Source organism: Aristolochia californica, unplaced genomic scaffold (genome assembly GCF_029961685.1).
Source record: "Aristolochia californica isolate CCGP_79_NKW_82.1479 unplaced genomic scaffold, dmAriCali1.0.hap1 SCAF_3, whole genome shotgun sequence".
Lineage (NCBI taxonomy): Eukaryota > Viridiplantae > Streptophyta > Magnoliopsida > Piperales > Aristolochiaceae > Aristolochia > Aristolochia californica.
The window spans coordinates 47,642,775-47,669,646 of record NW_027181992.1 but is presented as its reverse complement, the minus strand read 5'-3'; the positions used below and the strand labels follow the sequence as shown (position 1 = coordinate 47,669,646).

The 26,872-nt window shown below is 36.8% G+C and overlaps 3 protein-coding genes across 13 annotated transcripts; 1 reads left to right on the top strand and 2 right to left on the bottom strand.

Annotated features, from left to right (window-relative positions):
* The first annotated feature begins 8,068 nt into the window (after positions 1 to 8,068).
* Positions 8,069 to 13,413, top strand: LOC137958756 (probable receptor-like protein kinase At5g18500). Of its 5 annotated transcripts, XM_068805872.1 has the most exons (10): positions 8,069 to 8,702; positions 8,802 to 8,945; positions 9,026 to 9,078; positions 9,747 to 10,433; positions 10,553 to 10,657; positions 10,793 to 10,915; positions 11,076 to 11,246; positions 11,388 to 11,517; positions 12,166 to 12,378; positions 12,961 to 13,413. In XM_068805872.1, the coding sequence occupies exons 3-10, from the start codon at positions 9,029 to 9,031 to the stop codon at positions 13,093 to 13,095; spliced, it is 1,614 nt and encodes a 537-aa protein (XP_068661973.1). In that variant the 5' UTR covers positions 8,069 to 8,702; positions 8,802 to 8,945; positions 9,026 to 9,028; the 3' UTR covers positions 13,096 to 13,413. The 5 variants fall into 5 exon arrangements, with proteins under 5 accessions (XP_068661973.1, XP_068661974.1, XP_068661976.1 ...); XM_068805873.1 differs by lacking the exon at positions 8,802 to 8,945; XM_068805874.1 differs by lacking the exons at positions 8,069 to 8,702; positions 8,802 to 8,945 and adding an exon at positions 8,722 to 8,736.
* Positions 13,414 to 14,753: 1,340 nt separating this feature from the next.
* Positions 14,754 to 20,157, bottom strand: LOC137958852 (pto-interacting protein 1-like). 4 transcript variants are annotated; one of them, XM_068806031.1, is made up of 9 exons: positions 20,005 to 20,157; positions 19,847 to 19,930; positions 18,930 to 19,064; positions 17,832 to 18,082; positions 17,610 to 17,736; positions 16,492 to 16,765; positions 16,154 to 16,286; positions 15,934 to 16,020; positions 14,754 to 15,155 (listed from the first exon to the last, which is right to left on the bottom strand). In XM_068806031.1, exons 3-9 carry the CDS (start codon positions 19,012 to 19,014, stop codon positions 15,024 to 15,026), a joined length of 1,089 nt encoding a protein of 362 aa, XP_068662132.1. In that variant the 5' UTR covers positions 19,015 to 19,064; positions 19,847 to 19,930; positions 20,005 to 20,157; the 3' UTR covers positions 14,754 to 15,023. The 4 variants fall into 4 exon arrangements, with proteins under 4 accessions (XP_068662132.1, XP_068662131.1, XP_068662135.1 ...); XM_068806030.1 differs by lacking the exon at positions 19,847 to 19,930 and having other exon boundaries at positions 19,983 to 20,157; XM_068806034.1 differs by lacking the exon at positions 19,847 to 19,930 and having other exon boundaries at positions 19,995 to 20,157.
* Positions 20,158 to 21,360: 1,203 nt separating this feature from the next.
* On the bottom strand, positions 21,361 to 26,622 carry LOC137958949 (glutamine--fructose-6-phosphate aminotransferase [isomerizing] 1-like). Of its 4 annotated transcripts, none has more exons than XR_011114025.1 (12): positions 26,167 to 26,622; positions 25,377 to 25,549; positions 25,020 to 25,131; positions 24,688 to 24,833; positions 24,405 to 24,572; positions 23,476 to 23,836; positions 23,148 to 23,398; positions 22,782 to 22,896; positions 22,419 to 22,674; positions 22,168 to 22,336; positions 21,814 to 22,064; positions 21,361 to 21,636 (listed from the first exon to the last, which is right to left on the bottom strand). XR_011114025.1 is itself a non-coding variant. In XM_068806172.1 (11 exons), the coding sequence occupies exons 1-11, from the start codon at positions 26,387 to 26,389 to the stop codon at positions 21,981 to 21,983; spliced, it is 2,058 nt and encodes a 685-aa protein (XP_068662273.1). In that variant the 5' UTR covers positions 26,390 to 26,622; the 3' UTR covers positions 21,706 to 21,980. The 4 variants fall into 4 exon arrangements, 1 of the variants encoding a protein (XP_068662273.1); XR_011114026.1 differs by having other exon boundaries at positions 21,620 to 21,698; XR_011114027.1 differs by lacking the exon at positions 21,361 to 21,636 and adding an exon at positions 21,698 to 21,720.
* Positions 26,623 to 26,872: the final 250 nt, after the last annotated feature.

The window sequence follows — 26,872 nt, the reverse complement described above, 5'->3', positions numbered from 1 at the left end:
TAAGCACTTGTAACTATTTGTTTGAATCAAAACTGGTCTGCCATTAGCTCGGCAAAGCTGTTCTACTTTTCTGATGTTTACAATCTGTGAGTACTCTGGGAGTTTGTTATCGTTGCTCAACAGGTATGTATATGGATCATAGAGAACTGGCACGAGAGTCTAATCACGAGGAAAAATGTTCCTGGGAGGGAAGACCTCTTTCTTCTGTTGCTGTTCTCTTTTGGATGCTAACAAGACGTTAATGTGATCTCAAAAGGGGGAATTAAAGGAGATAAACAATAGAGAGGTTTAAAGGGAAATAACGTGTAGTTCGTCATTGGTCTTACAAGTGTTTTCTTGAGCAATTAAGTATCCACTCAATACTGTAACCAGAGTACATTTGGCTTGGGGTAGCTGTCAAGTCAAGAAAACCTTGAGACACAGGCCCAGGTTTAAAACAAAAAAAAAAGCGAGATGAGTTTACAACTAGATCCTTAAGCTGTTGAATCCATTCCCTAGGCCAAAAAGGAGTCAAAATGAGACGAGAAAAGTCTCAAACTCCTAGCAGATCACAATCATAATGAATGCAGATTTTTAAGAGATGGCATAGAATTGTAATTATAAAAGATAGTGTATATCCTCTTACCTTTTTTTTCTTTTGAAACAAGTAGCCATAAAGGTATTGTAGTCATTGTATAAACACTTTAACATAATTATAAATATAAGGCATGGGGTAGAGTATTCAAGCATCTTCCTCTTTGCTCAAATTCGTCTCTTTTTTTCCCTCTTCCTTCTCTCTCTTGGTTTCTTCTCCCCTCTCTCCCAAGAGCTAGAATTCCTCTTTTCTCTCCTTCCCTTAAGATCTCTTGCATGTATGTATTATCCCTAGAAATCAACACAACTAAACCCTTAAGCTGTTGAAACCATGCCCTAGGCCAAAAAGGAGTCAAAATGAGAAAAGAAAAGTCTCAAACTCCTGATAGATCACAATCATAATGAAAGCAAATTGTTCCTATAAATGCACACAAGAGGGGAACCGGCCCCTAAAAATTTGGGTTCATGCCTATTTTACTTCTTCTTTACAAGATTGCACCTCCTTCATTCAAAATTTGAACCCCCCCCCCCCCCCCCCCCCCCCTATTGAAACTTTCTGACTCAGATAATGCTGGTCTTCCAAAAAGAAGCCCATTGAGAAGTTCTCAGATAGGTAGCAGTCAGAGCCTTAAGTGAAAAGTAAAACTAGGGTTTTGTTTCTCTTTACTCTAAACTTGAGACTTTTTTAGATGAATGATTATGATCATGGTATCAAAACAAAATCTCATAGACAGCACTGATAATGGGCCTCAAACCAAATTTATCCTTATATTTGGAAGCACACATGAGGGAAAGTCAGTCCCACCTGTGTAGGAGAGTACCTCTGACACTTTTCTAAGAACTAGGATTAGGTCTATCCAAACAAAACTTGAGCTCTTAAGTATCATTCTTCAAAGCCAAAGACAAACAAAATGCAACTAATACTCCTGTTCTCCCAACATCCTTCAGTTACCTCTTTCATCTCTCTGTATGTTTCAGACTGCAACAGAACTTAAATGATCAGGAGTAATATAGATGATATTTAAATGCTTTGAAAATATCTAGTTTTTGTAATTTTTTACTTGCTTATCTCCTTTTGGGCCTTCAAAAAATTCTGGATCTGCAGAAACGATCCAGAAACAATATATCTTCTCCTGCAGAAACGACATGAAATTTTTTCTTCTTGACATGAGGACATGGTCTAAGGTTACTTGCAGTACATGAGAATTTTTACTTGATATTCCAAATGTTTTGGCTAGCATTTGTCTTATCTCTGCAGGTTCATTACGAGTTAATAGAATGCTTCCCTTGGCATGGATGTCCAAAACAACCTCAAGTGAAATGATCAACTTAACAACCAGAAATTTAATGTAATGGTTTCAGATACATATGCAGCTAGGCCAGTGAATTCATAGGCCGCTTCAGCAACAGCTAATGCAACAGTAAACTGATGAATAAGCAAATAACCAAGTCACCGAAGTACAGAAAAGAGTTTCACTTGCTTTTAAATACTAAGTATAACTATAATCTTACAGACTTCATACCAGATTAAATTCGATAAATCACCTGTTTCTCTGAAAATTGCATCGGAAGGTCATTTTCAGACCCATGCTTCTGCTTCCAATCCCCCCATGCTGTGACAAGGACAGGATTAAAGGTACTCATACACTTTAAAAGGAAAACGCGAAGGAGAGAGAGAAAGAGAGAGATTATAACCAAGAAACCAAAATCAAACCACAAGATAATAATGTGAAAAACCATGAACTACATACTCTTTGGTCTCAAAGAAGTTGGTGCATGTGTTTTGGCGGCCAGAATGGTCGTCTTGTCCTCTTAAGCTATTTAGAGTCCAAGAGAGAAAAAACTCCCCTACGACTTCAGCAGATGCTATTCGTGTTTAAAGAATTAACAAATAACGCTGTGACAAAAATATAAGCGGGTAAAATACCTTTTGGACTTCCCCATTCACTCGTAAATCCCCATCAATAGGAACTATTTTGCAAGCTTCTCCATAGATGCCTTCCCCAACCTAGACCAGCATTACCGATACGAAGAACAAAGAAACAAACCTTCAGATAGGAGAGAAAGCTTGCGCTCAAACTTGAGAATTGAACCCTCGGAGGGAGATGAAACAGGGAGCGAAACCACTACCAGGAAATAAGGCTTAGATCGGACTCTTAATTACCCTTTCGTAACGTGACAAACGGAGAATCCCTGTAATTGAAGGGCACAGTAATCATTTCAAAAATGTTTGAGAAGCTGCGGCCCGTTTAGAATATGTAGCGTGGGCCGGCCCAATGGCCTGAGTTGACGATCTCCAATGCGAATTCAAAAAAAAGTAAAAAAATAAAAAATAATGTGAATTTTAAATGGAATCAAGTGTAAACTTTCAATTTTATTAACCATATGCTTCAGCCTATTTTTTAAAAAAAATAATAAAAATATAATAAAAATAAAAATAAAAATAAAAAAAATTTGTTTGATTTTATATATGTATGAGAATTATTATATGATTCTAGTGACTTTATAATATCTTATTATAATTTTATTATACATCAAATTAAACATTATTCAAAGCTTTGCATATGACTATATGCTTTTTTTTATAATTTGAATGATATATAAAATTTAAAATAATATTTTTTATTTCATTTATCTAACCAATTACCCATTTTACCCAACTGATTCCAATCCTACTCATCGTAACATCGATCATAACAGAAATACTTAAATTTAAACAAAATTTTAATTAAACTAAATTATAGTTCTTGAATTAGACAGGAAAAATAGGGGTGCTCATATCGATATCGCCATTACATTGAGACCCTTAAGATTTAGTATGTTTCATGTGTCAGGTCATATTGAACATGTACCTAGTCTTCAATTTAATCATTAAATTTGAATTGAATGACTTCAAAACATGATATATTCTTAGTCTCTATTTATTTATTATCGTCGATATATTTTCTTATTTTATTATAAATAATATTATTATAAATATAATAAAATAATGGCATTCTTGTATATAAATTTAAGGAAGAAAAAGATGGCCATGATAATTTAATACACATAAGTTCACATTTAAATGTGTATGGATAATATAAGCAAGACAGGTGACAATAGGTTGGCATGTCAAGAAACCACATCCTTCACCTATCATCCATCAAAGTGGGTATTCATTTAACCCCTTAATCACTCTCCTAATCAGTGGGTGTAGTGGGGCCCCCACCAGAAAATCGACAAAAAGAACCCAACTTCTTTCTCTTTCTCCCCCTCCCCTACAAAACATCAATTATTCTCCAAATAAACCTATATTATCCAAAGCTTATCAATTGACACTTGTGTTTGATATCTCTTGTCTCTCCCCAACTGAGAGAGTGACATCAAAACCAAACCATGGAGTCTTATCTCAACTTAAATCATAATTTATGTGAGCCCTACGCTTCAAATAGTCCGGATTGATTAGAATTTTCATATAGAACAGCCGCCCAATCTCTTTCAGATTTCATTTCGAAGAGTCAAATGCAGGGGATTCTAACAAGTAACAACCCATTTCTGTTCTGTAGCTTCAAAGAAATCACCTGCCAGTCTTTCTTTTGAAGCGGTGAAGAGGAATCCATGGAAGGTAAAGGGTTCGTTTCTCCTAACCGGAGACCGCGATTCTTCAGCGACAATCGAATTCGTGTGCGAAAATTTTCCGTCTGAAACACATTCTGGCTTTGAGATTGACGTCCTGTTTGCTGTCGTTGGAAATTTGTTTAATCCCAGAAATGGAATGGATTTCGTTGCTGGTAATCTGGGTGTATTTTAGAGCCGATCAGACTGGACAGGGAGAATGAATCATTTAAAAAATAGTGGGTGTTTCAGAATTTCAGAAACGGAAAATGGTGGGGATCCACTCTGGAATCAGAAACGGGTTTCTGATTTCTGCCTCGTCTGCAACTTTTAAAAGGGGTTTTGCAGAGGACAGAGAACTATGTTCTGTGAATAAAAAAGATTTCCAGTTCAATCCTGAAGAATAAGATATATGCGAGCAGAGTCTGAAATTCATAAAAAACAGGGGAAGAAAATGAAGGAAAGAGATCAGCAGTTTCTCTGCTGGAGCCATTAAAGAAACTAACAAATTGATTAGTCAAATACATAGAGCCATTGGAAGTAATTGGATTGTTAATAATGGGTTTATTTGTTTAATCCTCATTTTGCAAATTAAATACTGGTAGTGTCTTCATCTGACTTGTCCTTGGTCTGTTTGTGGATATTCTTCTCGTGATTCCCTGACCCACATGGCTGCTAACCAACCGAATTAAAGTTCTTAATTAAGCTTTAATTTCCTTTTGTCAATTCATGTTGGAAGCGAATATGTGTCAAGGCCTTGTATTATCTTATATTTATGTCAGCAATAATGTCATAAAATAAACTCCTTCTAATCCAATTCATATTTTAAAATGTATTATCATATATATATATATATATTATTTTTACTATTTTTATTTATTTACCCTCTTAATCGTTTATTAACCCATTAAATAAACGGAATTGGAATGTCTTAAAAAATAATCAAACTAACAAATACGAAATACGGGAATGATAATCACAACAATATATAGAGTAGCCTACTCCGTCTGGTTCTTATTTTGTTTACACCCCTAGTCCTGATAAATTCTCTGAAGAGGCTTCAATGTTTAGATATTAAAAATATATATTTATATGTTTATTTATTTATTTATTTTTAATTTAATCCTTTTTATGATCCAATTACATACAAGAAAATAGCTAAATAAATAGTAAAAAGGGTAAAAATAAAATTATAAAATGATTGCAGATAAATTAAACTATAAACAATAAGCATATCTTGTATTTACATAGAAAAGGGTTTGAAATTTTAATATATGTATATTATATATATATATATTAATTTAACCTTTTTATGGATCCAATTACATACAAGAAAATATTTAAATAAATAGTAAAAAGAGTAAAAATAAAATTATAAAATAATTGCAGATAAATTAAACAATAAACAATAAAAAAGGTTTTTCTTGTCTGAATCTTTATATGTGTAAGGATTCATTTTTCATGCCCAATTATCATAGACAGGTAAAATTTTCGACCTTTATTTTCTCTACCCTGGTTTTGTATTGTCGTAAAATATTTAATTAGATAATAAAAAACCATTATTTATATAAAAAAATTAAAATGCACAAGCAAATGGAAAAAGAAATAACCTTTTTAAATCAATTCAATCAAATCCTAACTTACTATCCAATAATTCCCAACAATTGCATCCCCTCTTAAGCCATATGCATTAACTTTTGAAAATAATGTCTCAAATCAACTGCAATCCAAATCTTCTACAACTCTTTCACCTCACTTTAGTAATGTTAGAAAAAAGAGAGGTTTAATGTTGTAATCTGCCACCTAAACCTGCTTTTATTGGCTAATTCCTTGGGAATAATGCAAATACATTTCCCTTTTAAATTAGTCTTCTCATTTGGCACATTTTCATGCTTTTATGGTTCAAATCATCTTTTATGCAGCTAAGTCTATGGGCATAAACTTTTTCAGCTTAAATGGAAGCAAGTGGCCATTGGAATTTGCCATTTTGATGAATACAAATATTTACTTGCTAATGTTTGTTCTCACATAGGGAATATTTGCCTTGTTATAATGTGGAGAATGTGGTGTGGTCCCTTTAAATGTCTGATGAATACATGTGAAGCTTGCATAACTGGATTGATGGTTATATGTGAAGAGTAGAAAGGGACAAAATGTGGCAATTGGCTGCCCCATTGATAAGGTTTGTAGCCCTTTTCTAAGAAAAGGACTATATATTTTTATTTTTTTATGATTTTTAAAATGATTTTATTTTTCTAAGCATGGAAATTTTCGTATATTTTAAAATTGGAAATCCAACTTTGTTAGGTTTACTTGCAGTTATTTATTTATTTATCTTTGTATTTTATATAATTCTATAATATTTCTTATTGAGATTCGGGCATTGGACTCTCGATCGGTCGAGGAAATTTAAAGGGGGATGCTCGATGGACATGTTTAAGGTTAGGGTAATTTCAAAATTTCACCCAGTACATATAATTGGATATACATATAGTCGATTGAAGTTTCACACTAATTGGATTCGAAATTCATTAATTTTTATTTGTATAGATATCTCATGCATATCCATTAAAACCCTATTTCAAATTATTTATTTAAGAATTTCAACTCAAAATTTAAATCAAATATAGAGAGTACTAAAATCCACTAAAAAATAAAAATAATAATTATGAAATATGAAATAAAAAAATTATAATTAAATAATTCGAATTAATCCTATTATCATTTTTCTTAAATTGGATAATTTTCCAAAATAATTATTAAAATAATCATATACTCATAATTCCATCTCAATTTTGTTTAAACCAAGTACTTTTTTTCTTTTGTGTTTTCATCACTTATATTGGGCCCCACAAAGAGTAAATTTTATAAGGTAGTATAAAAATTAAACTAAAAAACATTAATTAATAACCTCCGCAACAATAGTTATTTACTTGAAAAACCCCATCAATGTTGGGATAATTACTAAAATGACCAAAACCAGGTAGTGGTGAGCCGAATAAGGCCTAGTCGAGCCGGCAGCCCTGCGTCACCAACCCTAACACTGTCCCCACGTATAAATTCTCGGCAGATCCTGTCGCTGGCTCGGCCATTTGTCTTATAAGCCGGCAATTTAGGAGTCGGCGCCGACCAGTCACGGGCCGTATACGGGCACTGTATGGTCTCTCGTTTCACACGTCTTTTTCACCCTACAGTAGGCCCACCGTGTCTAATTCTATACTCGAGCAGTAGTCCGCAACCGCGGCTTGCCTGTTGACCCGGGCGGCATCCCTTTCGCTGGTCTGGCATTCGATTGCGAGCCATGGCCCACACAGAATCCTCCAACCAATCGGCTGGCTAATCTGATGCGGGACCCAATGGAGGTGTTGCTTGACTCCGGAGTGAAGAGAAGAGCTGCTAGCTGGAAAAATGCTCTCTCCATTTTCGAAGATAACAGAGCAAAAAGTGAAAATAAAAATAAAAATCCATTTTATTAAAATAATAAGAATTAAAATTTAATACAAATTACTATAACATGAAAAATTATGGCTGGATCAGTAGAGCTCTGATGAAGAAATTTCTATCCCTATTCAATCATTCAAACTGCAAAATTAAGAGAAAATCTTTAAGAGGAAAAAGAAGCCAAGGAAATGCAGTCTGAGGAAACGTACGATTGCAGAGGACGACTGAGAAAATCCAAAACCAACCCAACCGGCTGAGCTGCTTTTGTCAATTTTCATGGATGACGCACTGACGTATCCGTTACCCTACCAGAGGCCTTTTTCAATTAACTGCTCCTCCTCCTACTCTCACAAATGACCATCAACCACCCTATTATGATCCACCCTCAATTTTACCGTTATGAAATGAATGCGCCTTGATGTAGATGAATCAGCGGGGGCATTTGGGTAGTTTCGGAGCAACTCTTCTGGAATCCAGTCTGGTTTCTTTGACTCTCGAACTGATCAGATTATGTTCTCCTGAATTCACTGATTACTGCCCTTCATCGTGCTCATCATCATCAATCGGTTTTTTTTCTTGGGTGTTTGACCAGATTAAAAAAAGGGGGGAGAGGGGGAGGGAGAGAGAAAAAGGGGGATTGAATAATCGATAAATGGGTGAGTAATTCGGCAAATTTTCTGATAAACAGTCGTCTTCAAAAGCCGTTTAAAAAAATACAGAAAAACCCAAGAAACCTTCCATTTCCATGCTTCCCTTTTACTGTTTCTGAGCCATCTCATCACCTACCACTGATAACTCCATTCCTTCTTGTTATTCTCCTCTTCCTTGCCCCAGAATTCCATGTCCCATTACTCTACAAAAGAGGATTTTCTAGGGTTTGTGTTTCCGAGAAAGGTCAGTCTGAGCTTAGATTTAAGGACCCATCCTACCGAAATCAACCACCCGCCTGTGGATTTTCGCAATGGGGTTGATTTTGGCTTGTTGGGTTGTGGTGGTTTCTGCAGAGTTTGGCTCGGCTTGATCAGAGATCTGGGGTCGTGGGTTTCTTTTCTGATCATTGCGAAGGATTTGGAGATCTGGAGGCCGTAGAGCAGGTAATTCGGAACAACTGGTGGAGCATTTTATTTGGTTAGTGCATTTTTGCTTTGTTTCTTGTTTGTCTTTTTGTTGTCTTACGGTGATGTTGGCTTCAGAAACGGGCCCAATTGCGTTTGTTGGTTTGGAGAAAGAAGTTGAGAGAAATGCAGCTTTGTTTTCTTCAATTTCTCTTACACAGGCGTCTTTTTTTTTTCTTAAGACCGATTTGGCAAGAGAACTCGGAGCAACTCTTATGATTCGTATTTTCTTCCTCTCTGCTTCGTTTATCATTTTATCAAATTTTATACTAATTTTTCAAAGTTATTGCCGGCAATATTAGGATATGATATGGTCTTCTCTTTCACTTGATGATTCGGACGAATTTGGAGAACGGTACGCACTGGTTTTTGTTTTTCTGCTGTTTTCTTGGTTCTTCAATCTCGTGTCAAGATTGGTAGTAGAAATGGATTTTTCATTGACAGTGACTGTCTGTCTTCCAGCAAATTGGTTTTGTATAATCAGTTGAACTTTTTTTAAAAAGAATTTTATATTTGTCTTTGTACTGCTTTAGTGTTCTTTCACACAATATCAAAAACCATTTAATTTCAAAGAGGATGTCAGTGGTTACACATTCACTACTTTGAATTCCTTTTTCACCTGGCTCTTTTGTTCTTATGTTGGTGAAGCCACGGTTTTGTTTCTTCAACTTTATGACTTTTGTCATTTCTGCACTTGTATTGTGGAATATTTTGCTAATTTTAGCAATATTGCGATCAATTTCTAAAATTTACGCAGAGTGGCAGTAAAATGGTGATCTTGTAATTTATAGAGCGTACATATGCTAATCTTAAAGTTGATGAGAATTAGAAAATCCATAATACTAATATTAAGAAAATGATAAAAATAGAAAGTGAATGAAGAACTGAAGGATTAGCTTGAAAGAGCTTGTTGTTTGCTTATGGTTTTCTTTAAAAATGTTGTTTTTTCTCTCACGTAGTTTTGAACTGAGTCTCATCGGTATCATTTTACCTTTTCTGATTTTGTTTCTCTTTCCATTGCAGGCACCTTGGTGTCATCAAAATGGCTGGAAGCTCTCTTAATACTGAACTATCCAAGAAGACAGCCATATTTGGTCTTAAGGTGTGGGTTTTAATTTGCATAGGTGTTGGAATCTTCATTGTCGTAATCCTTTCTGTGCTGTGGATATGCCTTATATCAAGGAGGAAATCAAGAAGAGGTCTAGAGAAACTCTCTGTAGCCCGTATTCCATTGGTTTCAAAAGAAATAAAAGAAGTAAGAGTTGATCAGATCTCATCTAACAACTTCGTCCCTCGTGATGGGATTCTCCTCACTATTCATGAGAAATCAAGTCAAGGAGAATCTGACAAGGTTTTGGTACATCTTGGCATGGGTGGAAATAAAAATCGGGAAAATAGTAGTCATTCTGGCTCATTTCATCAAGTTGATAAAGATGGTGGATCCCAATCGGGTGAAGAAGGGAGCTCGGGGGCAGTTCCGGTCTACAGACCTGCTGCAGCACATCCTATGACTGCACCATCGCCCCTAACAGGCTTGCCAGAATTTTCTCACCTTGGTTGGGGCCATTGGTTTACATTACGTGACCTGGAGCTTGCAACCAGTCGCTTTTCAAAGGAAAATATCATTGGAGAAGGTGGTTATGGGGTAGTCTATCGTGGCCATCTGATCAATGGAACCCCAGTGGCTGTTAAAAAGCTTCTTAACAATTTGTAAGTTTGGACAGGTTACTTTTGTCTTTTCGTTTGCAATATGCTGTTTTTTGTTTTTCCTTTCTTGCACTTTTGTCATTTTCTATCATTTTACCCATCATCTGATTGATTGTCTGCAGAGGTCAGGCAGAGAAGGAATTTAGAGTGGAAGTTGAGGCAATTGGGCACGTCCGCCACAAAAATTTAGTCCGGCTCCTTGGATACTGTGTGGAAGGCACCCACAGGTCAAACACCCATGTGCCCTTCATCATGTTATCTTGAAATCCTTACTAGTTCTCTTTGTTAGTTTCTTTCCTGTTACTGCTGATATAAAAGCCAGAGCAAATAACATGGTTCAAGTCCTTTTTTTACATTTTCAGGATGCTTGTTTATGAGTATGTCAACAATGGCAATCTAGAACAATGGCTGCATGGGGCTATGAGGCAGCAGGGATATCTTACCTGGGAAGCTCGTATGAAGATTCTTCTTGGGACTGCAAAGGCGTATGTCTTTTTCATTCTCTCTCTCTCGCAGACCTTTAGGAACAGTTAAAGAAACAGTTGTGATATTGTTCTGTTTCAGTTTCCTGCAGTTCTCTTTTTTATTATGTTTTAACCTGCTCCTTTTCCAAATGCATCTAAAGTAGTGGTGTATATCCTGCAGCCTTGCCTATTTGCATGAGGCAATTGAACCAAAGGTAGTTCATAGAGACATCAAATCCAGCAACATATTAATTGATGATGACTTCAATTCCAAGGTATCTGATTTCGGACTAGCCAAGCTGCTTGGTGCTGGGAAAAGCCATATTACAACACGAGTTATGGGCACTTTTGGGTAATTCTCTTAACCTTTTACCTGCCTATTGGCACTCGTCTGAAAATCTGCATTGTCAGAAAAAAAAATTATAACCTACTTATTACCGCTTTTTAATGAGCAATAAGCTTACTTTTGTCATATTTTCTGTTTGCTAAATAGATACGTGGCACCAGAATATGCAAACACTGGCCTTTTGAATGAAAAGAGTGATATCTACAGCTTTGGGGTTGTTTTGTTGGAGGCAATCACGGGGAGAGATCCTGTGGACTATAGTCGCCCTTCTCAGGAGGTATTGATTAACAAATTTTGTTAAATAACATTCGCTAAGAGATAGTGATGCAAGTATTTTCTGTGATTTAACTGCAGATATATGGTCTTTTCTGTGTCACACTTTGTCACCACCTTCAAACCCTGTCATCTCATGATAACCTACTTCTATTAGCTTCCTTCTGCTCCCTAGTTTCCTTTCTTGTTTTCTTTTTCATACTTTCATAAAGTTACCTTCCATAGTTTCAGAACAGAAAAGAACGAGTAAATGTAATCAAGTCTTGGAACTGGAGGTATGGTTGCTAAAATATTGAAGCCATGTGAAATTCGGCCTTTGACTTGGTAGGGCCAGTTTTTAAGATCTTGGGTTCAAATCTTGTTTGGGTTGGACAAGCACTCTGTGCTTGTAAGCAACATTCAAAAAAAAAAAAAAAAAAAGAGAGGAAAATTAAAATTACAGCCTTTTGCATATTTTTGGAAGAGACATAACCATGGATAAGCCAAGTTTTTTTTTTAAAATTTATTTCTATTTTAATTAGAAGACCTGGTACACTAGTTCAATCTAGGCAGCTAATCAGAGTTCTTGCTTGCAATCCTCATCTTGGGTAAAATTTTGTTCCCTATTATTCTTTGCCTTGTTGTTTATAATAATTAATGGTGATGGTTGCAGGTTAATCTTGTTGATTGGCTTAAAATGATGGTCGGCGGCAGACGCTCTGAGGAAGTGGTTGACCCAAACATTGAGAGAAGGCCTTCGACAAGAGCCCTCAAGCGAGCCCTCTTGACTGCATTGAGGTGTGTGGATCCTGATTCTGACAAGAGACCGAAGATGGGCCAAGTTGTCCGTATGCTTGAATCTGAAGAATACCCCATACCTCGTGAGGTGAGGTTCCAATCCTTAGCAGAGTAAATTTAACATTTCTAGCAATGACTACTTCGTCTGAGAACCCCAAGACATGTGTCATGTAACTTACTATGTTCGATGGTATTTGATGAATTATACTGTAGAAAAGTCCATTTTCTGGTCAACAGAGTAACCTAGTTGATCACTCATCCAACTTAATTATTTGTTTATTCAAATAATGGGCTATCTTCTTCCAAGTGTATCCTTGCGTTTTCCATGAGTTGTACTGACTTTGGAGGTTCTTGCCTTTAAATGTGCAATATACCAGTAAGAATGTCCTTAAAACTGTCCTCTTTCAGTCTGCTCAAGTGGATTTTTAATCTTAAATCATTTGAAAGCCTGTGATTAGGCAACTAGGTTGTGTCTCTGGGGCTGTACTAGGCTTAAGTGGATTTTCCAACTTTTTAAATCCGTATCTGTCTGCTAAACCTAGTTGATTTGGGCAACTAGGTTGTGTCTCTAGGGCTTTACCAGGTGAGAGTCAGTCCAACTGTTCAAATTGTTTGAGGTTTAGCAACAAGTATAAGGGTTGGCACTTATGTTGTAAATTCCTTTTTACAGGACAGAAGGCATAGACGGTCTCAGGCCGACAGTATGGAGATCGAATCTCAAAGGGAAAACTCTGATACCGACCGAAGCGACAATCCAGACTCGAGATCTGAGAATAGAAGGGAGAAAAGATCATCACGCAAGTAACAAATTTGAGGGTTATAACAATGAAGGGAATACATTCTTTCGACCTTATGCTTGTTTAGGGTCTGCAAGTGAGTATGCCGCTCACTAGAGCAACTTTGGGTATAAACTGGAACAAATCAAAGAGGAAGGGACTACTACATTTGTCTTTTTAGCCTTTTTCCTTGTTATTTTTGTAGATCTGGGGGAGGGGATTGTTTATGTTCATGTTTGGTGTTACGAAGAAAAGAAAAAAATATGTTGTGTGTACAGGTCTGTAACAATTGCTGATTGAAATGTTCTACGAAAAGGGTGATTTTTGGTGATGTTTTAGTGTCTTTGAGAAGACGAAGTGCTCCTGTTCTATTTCCTTTGTTGTTTAAAATATTTTAAGTTTAGGTTCAATCTTATCCTAAAATTGATTAGCCAAAGTTCTGATCACAACTATGGAATCACTCACAATTGCCTTAATTCCTTGGTTACATCTTGTTTAAAATTTTATACGCTTGCCCTTTAATTGGAAAAGTGTTGCAATAGACTAACACTTCATAATGCAATTAGATAACATTAATCAACGATTGGTCGTGAATAAGCAACTCTGGCTACCATCTCCAAATTGAAGCTCACCCGGTTGATGATGATATGTATAGAAGAAGAATGAATAATTTTCAATGTTTTACATTAATTAATTCATTTATTTGTATGTTACAAAGAGGTAAAGATTTTACAAGATAGTTATTATCACTAAGATAAGTTTACATTGCTTCAAGTTATAATCGACAATCTTAAATTTTATTGCCTGTCAGGAGCGGAAGACGTAAGTACTTAACCCAGGACTATAATATCACACCTATCGTCGCGAGGCCGACGCCCACGACGGCCTACATTGGAGACGGCCCACTCTAGCGACGGCCCTAAGGTGCGGGAACATACTCAAGTCGCCCATTCCGGTTATAGCGATGACCCATGGTGCAGGAACACACTTTGGTCGCCCTTTTCGCTAGGTCGCCCCCGCCCAGGGCTACACACCTCCACACGCCGCTTACAGCACACGGGAATCGAACCCGCGACGTAGCGTTAGCTCTGATACCAAATGTTAAACACTTAGCCAATACTACTTAAAAAACCGGCCTGTCAGGAGCGGAAGACATAGGTACTTAACCCAGGACCATAACAACTGCATGATTAGATTGGACCAATTCAAAGTCTAGAATAAAAATAGTCTGTTACAATTCCTTGGCAGGTTTGTGAAAGCTTTCGTTGTCTTCTTTCTTCCTCTTCACGGTTGTAAATCGTCTCTTACATTTCGTTGTCTTCTTCTTCCTCTTCACGGTTGTAAATCGTCTCTTACAGATAGCTGAAGATGATTTTAGAAATCTCTCGCCCTGGTGCATTGCAGTGTAGTCCGTTTTTTATATAGCTAAGGCTAACCGGAGTCTCTTCTCGATGTGATGATTCCATCTGTCTTCCACTTCAGAGAGGAAAGATTAATGGAGATCAACACGCATACGAGTGGATAACTGCCGCATTTAACATTTTCCATGGTCACTTTCTATGCAATTGTATGCAAGTCAAATCGTATACAACAGATATTTAACTTATTTTGATACGGAAAGGTTAAAAAATAATTGGCACAACAACAAATTGAATGAAGCTAGGATTTCGACAACTGGAACAAAAGATTATCCTGGGCTAATCACACGAAGAATCGAATACAGGCATTGAATGCAGAACTTTTAATTCTATGCACCAAAATAAAATACTTCTGCCGCTGCTAAAACATGAGTGAAAGTAAAGTTGCTGCAGCATAGTGACAAGCCGAAATCCTTTTGCTGCCTTGAATATTGTTTGTTCTCAAATAATTGTTTTTAAACAAAAGATGGTATACAATCTACAATCACTCAGAAACAAACCAAGCCGATTGCCCCAGTTTGCAAAGAACGGAAGGGAATTCACAAATTTGAGGCCTCACCATGAGGTCCTGACCGGGTGTTCAGAAGAGGTTGGAGAGCTTTAACTACGATGCTCATGTTTGGCCTGAAATCAGCTTCATATTGCACACATAAAGCAGCTACAGCAGCCATCTGTTCATCATACATTGCCAGAGAAAGTTGAAAAAGAACGTCAGCGGTTAAGATTTTCACATCACCATCACCATATTTTCAAAATCTTGTATTACATTGTGTGGTCCATATCAATCTTCCACCTTGCTCTCTGTTAGGAATTAGACACTAATTCAATGTTATCGCAGAAGAAGAAATAATCAAACATGAACACACAAAATTTATATAGGTAAGACTACGTCATGTTCTTCCGCTGCAACAATAATTCACTATGATGATGAAGAAGAAGTTTACCAGAGAAATCACACATACTTAAACTCTGTGTTTTTCTCTAACCTCTCTCTCTCTCAACTCATCATGGTCATCAATCACCCGAATAACGGCGGCCCCCAAATGCAACCGCGTGCTGACTCTTAAGGCATTAATTAGACTTCATAATTTAACACTCTCCCACTTGTTTGGTCCAAAGACCATCTGCCATAAAGCTTCTAACTAGCTATACCAGTCCATAAAACATGTGAACTCAGGATGCTCACATAAGATCGGATTTGCATACATGTCTAAATTCTAGCCAAAGATTTTACATTGCTTTCAAACTGATGCAACGATTCCCATTTTCTTTGGGTTTAAGACCAACAGTTAGCTATTAAAAGTGATGGTTTCTACAAATAGGCTGGAACATAAATGAGAAGCACAAGCGGGAGTAAGAGTTAAAAGCCAAGAGCTAAAACTTAAAAACAGTGGCACATCAGCAGAGATTTACAAATTTAGCATTGGACATAAAATTTGAACTAGTTACCTTTGCAACTGCCTTAGGAGGATATTCTCCTCCAAGCCGTGTGTCAACACATTGCCTCACTTTGTCTTCACTAAGTCTTGGTGTGGCCTGAAATATAATGAAGACATGAGAACAATATAGGCAAAGAAGATGAGATCAATATAGGCAAAGAAAAAGATGCATTTATGAAGACAAAGAAAGTTGAGAAAGAAGTGAACATATCAAATAGAAATTTAATTACCCAAGTCACAAGACTTTGCTGCCCCCGGGGTAATGTGTGATCAACCGGCTTCCTGCCAGTCAAGAGCTCTAAAAGGACAACACCAAAGCTGTAAACATCACTTTTTGCACTTAGCTGTCCAGTCATCGCATATCTGACCCACAGAAAGACAACACCTAGGTCAATGTGCAATATATTTTTTGGATCCCAAGAAGTTGGTATACACTATGAGACATAATATCCAGATAACAAGGTATATCAAACAAACAGTAAAGGAAAAAATTCCTCAATTTTGACTGTTTCTTTCATATTTGGTTCTTTAAAACCATTAGCTATTGAACAAACCCAAAAGAGCTTACTCTGGAGCATGATAACCAAAGGTTCCAAGAACACGGGTTGAATGCAGTCGAGCAGCATTGTCTGGCGCTTGATTTGACAAATCAAAATCAGCTATTTTTGCCACATCATCATCAAACAACAAAACATTGCTTGATTTAATATCACGATGGATTATGTGAGGCTGCGCCTTCTCATGCAAGTACTCAAGCCCTCTTGCTGCTCCTACAGCTATTTTTACTCGTTGAGCCCATGAAAGAACAGGACCAGGCTGTGCTCCTTTCACTCCTTTTCGACCTATATCAACAAATCACATGTCGCTTCACTTCCCAACCAGAGACACAAACAAAAATATAATAAATGACACTTGTTAGCCAATCTGCCTAGTACATTGAAATCTCAGGTGTTTGCATAAGTAACTCATTCACAGCCTATGTTACCACTCCTTAGATCATGTTTAACTATAACAGAGGTATCATCTAATCTTTTACTTGCTTCATAGCAACTCATTCACAGCCTATGTTACCACTCCTTAGATCATGTTTAACTATAACAGAGGTATCATCTAATCTTTTACTTGCTTCATAGCAACTCATTCACAGCCTATGTTACCACTCCTTAGATCATGTTTAACTATAACAGAGGTATCATCTAATCTTTTACTTGCTTCATAGCAACTCATTCACAGCCTATGTTACCACTCCTTAGATTATGTTTAACTATAACAGAGGTATCATCTAATCTTTTACTTGCTTCATTCATGCATTCCACAGAACAATTGAACCAAAGCTCTGCTTAGTACAATTTAAAGTGCAGCCATTAATTCATACAACGCTTCTCTCAAATCATTCCAAGAACTAGGTGATTTCCTCACCTGCCTTCAAATAAAAAAGCTGAAGTTGTCCAGACTAAAATTACCAAATAAATCTTTCTTCTTTTCCTCAAAAAAAATTTAAAATTTCTGATAATTTTAAGGTCAATAATAGAGATAAAGATAATGGCATTAGATAGCAATAAGCAAAATGCCAAAGCAGGGAACATAGAGAAATAGAAGTTGTAACATTTAGCAACACTATTCTCTACTTAGTTAAGCTCTTTGATATAACACACAATGACATATATCGGTAATGTAGAGACCAACCATGCAGAATATCATGAAGGGAGCCCATAGTAGCAAACTCATAAGCAAGAACGCGTAGATTCCCATCCACACAATATCCGATCAGCTCGACAAGATTTTCATGTTTTAGTCTCGAAACCATGGAAACCTGCAAAGCTCTTCCATCAGCTCCAAATAAACACAATTTATGATGTTATAATTAAGCTGCAAAGAACTTAACAGCAAAGTAATACACATTATCACCTGTGCTAGAAATTCTTGGTCTGGTTGTTTACTAGCATCTAACTTTTTTATGGCAGCAGTTTGTCCATTTTTAAGAACTCCATGATACACTCGTCCATATGAACCCTCTCCTATTAAAGCCTTCTGACCAAAGCTGTCTGTCACTTCTTTGAGTTCATCAACTGGAATCGCAGGAACTGCTGGAGGCTGTGCCTTTATTGCCTGAGGACCCTTGGGCACAGGATCTGAGGCATGATAAGATCCCGCATTGCCTGAAAACATAACAAAAATATGACAAAAGTTGCATCAGTGCACACATAGATACCCACTTAGTCTAGAGAATCGGCCAGAGTTGAAGCAAGAAAATATAAGCACAAGTAGAAAGGAAAACATAAAAGGGGAAAATATCAAACGGAAAAGAAGCCTATAATTTACATTCCCTACTAACAAGGACTGCCATTCAAGGCTCTTCTGTAATCCAAGAAAATAAGTACATAATGGGGTTGAATTTTTCTTGAAAGATATTATGTGGTTGATATAAAGAACAACAATCCCTAAAAATAAATAAAATTAATCTTGCAGAATATTTATTAGCCAGAAAATTTTCTTAATCCACCACTTAGCAGTATGGCTAGTATTTGGTCCTCAAGTCATTGCCTTCCAATAAAATGTACCAATTGAATCCTGTACCTCCTTAGTATGAGATAGTCCATTCAAACTATAGTAAGGCCCCAACAGTCTTTTAAAAGCCATTTTTTTTTTTTTTACGCATCAAAAACCAAACGGACTTATAAACGCATCTTCATTCCTTGCTACAAACAAGAGACTCGAAATACAAGTCTTACGACCAACACAAGACTAAATTCACACTTCAATTCACACATGCGAGATTCCATTTAGAAATACACTTAATTCACAAGTACAATCTAGTAGGACAAGTCTCAGTTGCTTTGAGATTGGATTTCTATTAGCCACAACTAGCTATATTCATCATCTATCATGAGAGGTAGCAAATAACAATGAGCAATTCCCAAGATGAAACATGAACTATCATTATTCAGACTTCTCTGATGACTACATTAACCATTGAAGATATCAATTTCCACACAATAATTTTACCTGCTGAATTGTTTGCCATATATGAACCCCCACTTTCAGCTGCCTTATGGAAATCATCTTCAACACAGCAACTAAAACAACCCATGGTTGTCTGCCTCTTAAGGAAATTCTTCTGGAGGCAATATATTATTTCACCTGCAATTAGTGATTACTCCATTAGTGAAATGAAGCTCAGTTGCTTTCTTAAGCTCCAAGCAACATCACAATCCATATATGACAGAAAAATGTTTAGCGAAAAGAATCATTGGTTGCTGTAGCCTCAATTCAAATAAATGAAAGCTCATCTTTCTTATACATGGGAAAAATCATCTATAGGTTGTGATACAGCTACGCGAGACCAAATACAAAAATAGAAATGCAACGAGTAAAATACATTATCGTGTAGTACTTTCTACCTCAAAAATAAATTCATTACCAGAGTCCACCACACCATTTAAGTAACAAACAATTAGCAGTTTGTCACCACAGAGACCACACTAAACAACCAATCTCCACTGTTTTGATCAGCACCATACATTATTCCCACAAGGGCCACAACCGATTCATCTTGGCATACAACAGTTGGCAATCACCGAGAATCCTTACGTATTCGTCCACTCACAAGCTATACTCACTAATAAACAGAACTACGTTCAACGGTTCAAATACCAGCCACACCACAAACTAGGAACAGGAGGAGAACCAAGAGAGTTAATATATAAACACTGCATCTGACCATAAATAAATAAAATTGCGAGCACCATAACGAAAAAAATTCTTCCGATTAAACAACAATCAATTTTTCACCATTTTAACATTATAAACTAAAAGATGTCAACAATAATGCAAAAGCAGAAACAGGCCGTATTCCAGTACTAGACAAGACAAATGATCAGTACACTCGATCGCTCAATTCGGAACACCTCTACCCAACTCACCTGCAGATACAAACTGAACTGATCCAAAACGATCTCCTCATGGAATCTCATCAAAGAACGGGACCGAAATTCTAGGGCAAACGACTGTACAGAATGGAACCAATACATAAACGTAGAAGAAGAAAAAATCAACAACCTCAAAACTCACGGATCTAAACCTGTAAACTTCAACAAAAGCCCTAGGAGGAGTCCCACCGGACAAATCAGCCGCGACCGCGAATAATAAAACGAAACTCTGTCGGAACCTCGCTTGCTTTATCGCAGCGAAAACTGCCGCAATTTTGAGTATTTTTCCTCTTTCTTACCTTCGTTACGATTTTTGCTGAGTTAACCACTGCTGGATTTTATTGGACTCTGTAGTTGGATCACGTGGCGGCTTTTCTGGACGCGGCGGCGGACATGGAATGACCAGGATGATTTGTCATATACATAAAAAGACTTAAATGTCCTTGGTTAGATTAGTTTTATTAATCTAGCTTGGTTTGGAAGCAAATTATCTGGCATTTGCGTGACAAGTGACAACCTTGCTTTCTTAATTCAAATGTTTGAAATTTGATATATTTCCTACCATAATATGTAATTGATTGGTAACCATGTGGTTGCTAATAATTACGTAATTATCAAATGTGGGCCCTAGCATGTGCATAATAATTAACTAAGAATTATTATTTTTTAAATAATTTTTTTAATTAATCGACCGTTCTAACATGTATGAATTAATATTGATATATAAAAAATTTTAATAATAATAAAATTAAAACATTATTTTAAATATCTTTGACTCGTGACCCATTTTAAAGTAGATTGGTTAATAATTAGAATAACATAATTACCAATAACAAAAATACATATAGGTATCCCATCTATGAACGAGTCGTTTGTGATCGACAAAGAGGACCGGATCCGAACTCTCGGTACACTTGCATAAACTTACTATGCTTATTTTATCTATTTTTTATATCCATCTTATTTTATTTTTTTATTTTTTTATTATGATATAGTAAAGAGTTTTTTTTTAAAAAAATATATTTTTAAATCTAAATACACCTAAATGGGGCTAAATCAGTTCAGGCGCGAGAATAATGGTCATTAGATTTCCATTTTGTGCAAATTATGGTGCTTTGAATTTGGACGAATTTATAGTGCCTTCCAACGAGTCATTTCGATGTTCTTCGGGGGTAGTTATGACAATTTAATATTTACAAAATAGAAGATTGCCAACATGTAAGGTTGACTTTGTTCCGTTCAATCGACTGACTTGTCCTTATACCCGAAAAACGAAACTCATCCCCGCCCGCCATTGACAAATCAGTTTACTGAACCAGGTTTAAGTGTTTTTTGGGTTAACCCAATCACTTAACTGACCAAGACAAGTTTTTTATAGTATTTCAGTCGGTTCACCAACCAGAGAAGACCAAACTGTCCACAAATGGAGAAGTAAACTATACAAAAAAATCGAACTTTTTCTAGCTTGTTCACCAAACATTCAATAAGCAGATGAGAACCATGTTTCAAACTCAAACCAGCTTCTATTTTTCCATCGTTAAAACGTTTCAGGAAATAAAATGTTTTGTTTTGATTGATTAACTGCAAATAGAATCAAAATTAAGGTTTACTTGTGCTCATTGTAAGCTGATGAGAATCAAAATGATTAGAGCAAGTTTTGGTTAGAGCCTCCAGGGAAAATTGTCCTGTGCTCTTGTTTTCATATAGTTTCTCACAAGCACAAACACATCCTTTGGCTTGAAAATCTGCAGTCCTTTCTGTGTTTTTCAAGTCTGTTGAGTATCCTGATCATTGGTGAACCCAGTTAGACCATGAACTTTCACAATGAAACGCAAATAAGAAGCCTCTGTAACAGAACACAGGAAACTCTGAGTTGAATACGAGCTAGGTGAGATTCTCAGTCATAGATAAAACAATGAATAAATACATATTAACAGCCAAGAACAGATCACAAATCATACCCTAGAAATGCCAAGTGTCCTTCTTCACCCTATGTAGTGTTTGTACACAAACTTGCCAGCAATTCAGATCAGTAAACAACTGCCTGTGCTACTATGTCAGCAGACTACCTCTCATCTAGAAGTCAACAGAAGGGGAGGAAATATGCAAGAAATTCTCAGCACCTAGGTCACTGAGTTGTGACACTCTTGGCAAGGTTCCGAGGCTGGTCGACATTATATCCTCGTAAAACTGTGAGATGATATGCCAACAACTGTGACAAGGATAGCAAATGAACAAAAAGGATAAACAAAGAGTACTCCAAAAAATACAAAGTAAAACAACAGATTCATAACTGGAAATTGAAAGTAAAATACCTGCAATGGTACAATATTTACAACAGGCTGAAGACAATCCTCCACCTCAGGAACTTCAATTACTCGGCAGGACCCACCAGGGCATACTAAAGGTGCATAACCTTTAGTACACATAACTATCAATCGACCTTTTCGTGCATGAAGCTGCTGTATCACCGACTGTTGCTTGCTGTGAACACAGGACAAAGACATCATCAATAACTATCATCACTCACAGCAGAACAGTAACAAAGAACATCAAGAAAATAAACCTGAAGCAAGCATCGTGAGTTGCAATGACAATTATAGGAAGAGTCTCATCAACTAATGCCAGTGGCCCATGTTTCATTTCTCCTGCAAGTATCCCTTCACTATGCATTAGTGCCACTTCCTTCACTTTAAGAGCACCCTCAAGAGCTGTTGCATAGTTGTATCCTCTGCCAAACATGAGAAGAGACTCTTCCTCCACCAGCAGTTTGGCAAGATCTTTCATTTCCTCATCAAGTTTCAGTACTTCCCTGACCTTGTCTGCCAAAAGAATCAGGACAAACATATCAGCAATTTTTGCTAAGAATCTTTCTAGTTACAAGAACTACCAATATGTGAACAGATGTGTCCAAATATCTTAAACATACTTGGCAAGTCAAAGAGACCATCTATGACTGCCTCTCTCCTTGCTTGGCTGGATATGGTATCAGCACCCACAGCCAATGCCATCATGGTCATCACCACTATCTGACTTGTATAGGCCTGGGAAAATGAATAGAACACCAAATTATTAACCTAGCTCAACAAAACATCTATTCAATTAGTTAATGTGCTGCATGGGCAAACTTCTGTGCGGCAAAAGATTGCCCCCCACTTCCCCCCAACCTTTTGGCCAGGAAAAATAAAACACTAAGTTATTTGGTTTAAAGAGCAAGAAAAGCTGAAATATGCTGAAGTCTTATCATGCAAAAACAAATATTAAACCACTTGAGTATCTAAATACCAAATATTACCTTTGTACTTGCCACACCTATCTCGCACCCAGCATTTATATGAACCCCACAGTGCGTATTTCTTGCAGTAGCACTACCAACTGTATTTGTTATGCCAACACATAGGGCCCCATTTTCCATGGCATATTGTAGAGCAAGTAGAGTATCTGCAGTTTCACCAGACTGGCTCACAAAAACAGCTGTATCTTCTCTGTATATGGGCCCCTGCCTGTCCAATAAATCACTGGCAATTTCCATGGTGACTGGGACACCTATAGTTCCAAATCAAAGTTAGCAAAATAACAAAAAATAGCTGACCTCCAAATTCTTCATACACTAATGTACTTACCCGAAAGCTCCTCAATAAAAGGCCTGGCAGCCAGTGCTGCATTATAGCTAGTTCCACATCCGATGAATACAATCCGTCTACTTCTCCTGATTGTTTTCAAGTGGTCCTTAAGCCCACCCAGAAGTACACTTTTAACCTCGCTAGAACCCCCATATATGAGTCTGCCTCTCATTGTTGTTGTCAGAGATTCAGGTTGTTCATGAATCTCCTTCTGCATGAAATGCTCATATTTACCTTTCTTTATTTGCTCAACTTCCATCTCAAGAACAGATAATGCACGTTGTACTGAAGCAGGTCTTGGAAGACCTCCATGGCTTCTTGCATTGTTATGGTCCAACTTGAGAATTGATACACCCCCATCCTGCAATGTCATTGCAAGTGAGAATGGTAATTGTTGTTTTTGCTTCTTATAATAATCAATTTCAATACTTCGATTAAGTTCAAGGAGCAGATTAACTTATTAGGTGTTTTATGATGATCAAGTACTAAGAAAAGCTGAATTCATTGGACATACAGTTCAGTATGACATTTCTATAAACATTTGGCCTTTGTCACTGTACTACAAATTTCTAATGCCATTTTCATCACAAAAACATAAACCCTCAAAGTTTGGTGCTTCAATTTCCTTCGTGTGTTCTTTCTTCCATCTTGTAGGTTGGTCGGTTGGCCTTTGGGTTTGCCATTTTATCAGTCCTGAGAAGACTTGCTTGTTACAAACTAAAGGGCAACCATTAAAAAAAACAGATGAACATTTTATTTCACTCAACTATATCAAACACCGATACAATGATTATCAATAAATTAACTGCAAGACATGCTTGGAGAACAAAGTCAGACCTTGCCAACCAACATAATGCAACAGAGATAGGGATCAGAAGTTTGGTGAGGGTTAAGACCAACTAAATTAAAGAAGAGAATAAAAAAAGTACCTTAAGATGTACAACTTCATCATCCTCGATCAATAACACTTTCTTTGTGTGTTCAATCAATGCATTAGCGTCACTAGAGAAAAAAAGTTCTTTGGGAAGGCCATTGTTTGAGGGAAACTTTGCATCATGAAATGAAGTTGCAGTAGTTGAATCATCAGTCAACTCTTGCTGTATCAGCAAAATAACAGAGCCAATAAATACATGCTGCATGTTTTTTATGGTCACACAGTTATCTTAGAATCATGAGCTAGGGATAGAACAGAAAAAGGGAGTTCAAACTTACTTTAACACCCAGAAGCAGTGGACTTCCACGTCTGCATGCAACCAACTCATTCGGATAATGCGGACTTTTGAATATGAGTGCATACGCCCCTTCAAGATGCCTCATAACTTCTAAGACAACTTGACTGAAAGTCACAGTCTGACTGCCTGAAATATGAATACTTCAGATGAAACATAAGTGAGGAAATGAATTACAAATTAGCTATCAACTGCAAATATGATTGTAGCTCTTTCATTGAGAAAAAACTTGTCAGCTTTGCAATGGTTCAGCAGTATTTCACTTTATTGTTAAATAGAACTCAAGAAGACTATTAATTAGAGAACAGTTGTTACCTTCTCCATCATTTGCCTTGTCAAAGACAAATTTTGCCAGCTTTGGAATCACTTCTGTGTCTGTATCAGACTCAAAGGTGAATCCATGCCGTAATAATGTCTCCTTCAATACCTGGTGATAGTTAAAGAAATGAAACGGCAGTTAGTCCAAACCATCATGTGGCATGTACCAACCATAGAACTCAACTCCAGGGAGCAAGAGTCATGTCCTCACAAAGTGAAGTCAAACATGAAGCACATATGCAAAAAATGAGTTGCGAGGGTGAAATCAGGTTAAACCTGAATCCCTGTACCACTCAAAGAAAACACACAATGATTTTGTTTAGGTTAAATGTTCCAGAAGATCAAAAAACAAACCTCATAATTGGTGACAATGCCATTGTGAACAACCAAAAAATCGTTCCCTGGACCAGATGATTGCGGATGACTGTTCCTGGGAGAAGGCACTCCATGAGTAGCCCATCGAGTATGGGCAATCCCGGCATGGACGGAGAAAGACTCCTCCAAATTCAAATCAACTAAATCCGCTTCTGTCCACGTGGAAGCTCGTTAGATATTACAAACATTACGAGAAGTAAAATAGATAAAAAAAATTAGCCCAAATTAACCAGATCAGAAATGAAAACCAAAAATTGATGGTTTCCACACAAGATCTTTCATATCAAGTAGAAAAAGAAGACACTTACAAAATGCCGAAAGAAGAATTTAATAGAAAATATTTTAGTTTGGAACTTGTTTCATCTCTATTGTTTCCTCCGGTCAGAGAGGAGGAAGTAAAACAAGAAACACAGGGAACCATAAACAAAAACAGAAGTATGAAATCCCCAGAAAAATAAAATCTCAAATATTAGAAAAACAAAAGTTCCATTGGTCCTCCAAAACTCACAACAGCAGAACCAAAAAATCAAAAGCCATTAAATTAAAAACCCAAGCGAACAAAACTAAAAAAGACAATTAATCCTAACAAACTAATTCCGCTACCAAGAAAATAAGTATAGAACAAATAAAAAGATGACTTAAAACGGCTGTAGTGGAATGATCCGGAACATAGATCAGAGATCAACCAAAAGTCTCCACCAAACACGCATCGAATTAACCATGCAAAATATAAAAATATTCAAAGTCGCTCATAGCAAGGACATCAAACCTTCATAAACAGCCTTGACAAGCGACTCGATCTTCCCTTTCTGGCGGAAAACCATAAGCGTGCGAGAACCCTCGCTCTGATCAGCGACTTGGGAATCTATAGAAATCCCAGCAGAATCGTACCCTCTATACTCCAGCCTGCGCAACCCATTGAACAAAACCTCCAGAATGTACCGTCTCTCCCTCTGCACATTGTAATTCAAGTACGCGAATATCCCACACATTTCCCTTCTCCCCTTCTCCGACTCTCCTCCGTTGTTTCGTTATCTCTATGGAACTGAATCGAACAAAGAAGCAAGGATTTTTAATAAACAACTGAAGCAGTTGCAGAGAGCCAAAAGGATTCAACTTTGAATCCGCGTTTCCGGTTTCAACGAGACGCCAGGGGAGAGCCGCTATCAGGCCTGTCGAATTTCAATCCCAATTCTCACGAGGATTTAAAATTTTAAAAGTAAATCCTGGCCCGCCTGGCGCAACCATTGCGCCCCCTTCCCTTCCCAATTAACCAAGCTTCCATAAATAAAATATAGAATTAACGTGTATTTGTTTCATGTGGAAAGATCAGATAATTGTGACATTTAGATGAAAATATTTTCTCTTTTTTTATTACGATTCTTCTTGCGTTTAAGAAATATTAAAACGATTAAAATAAAAAAATATTGCTCTATTAGAAAAATAAACCTAAAAGCACTAAATTAATTCTTAAT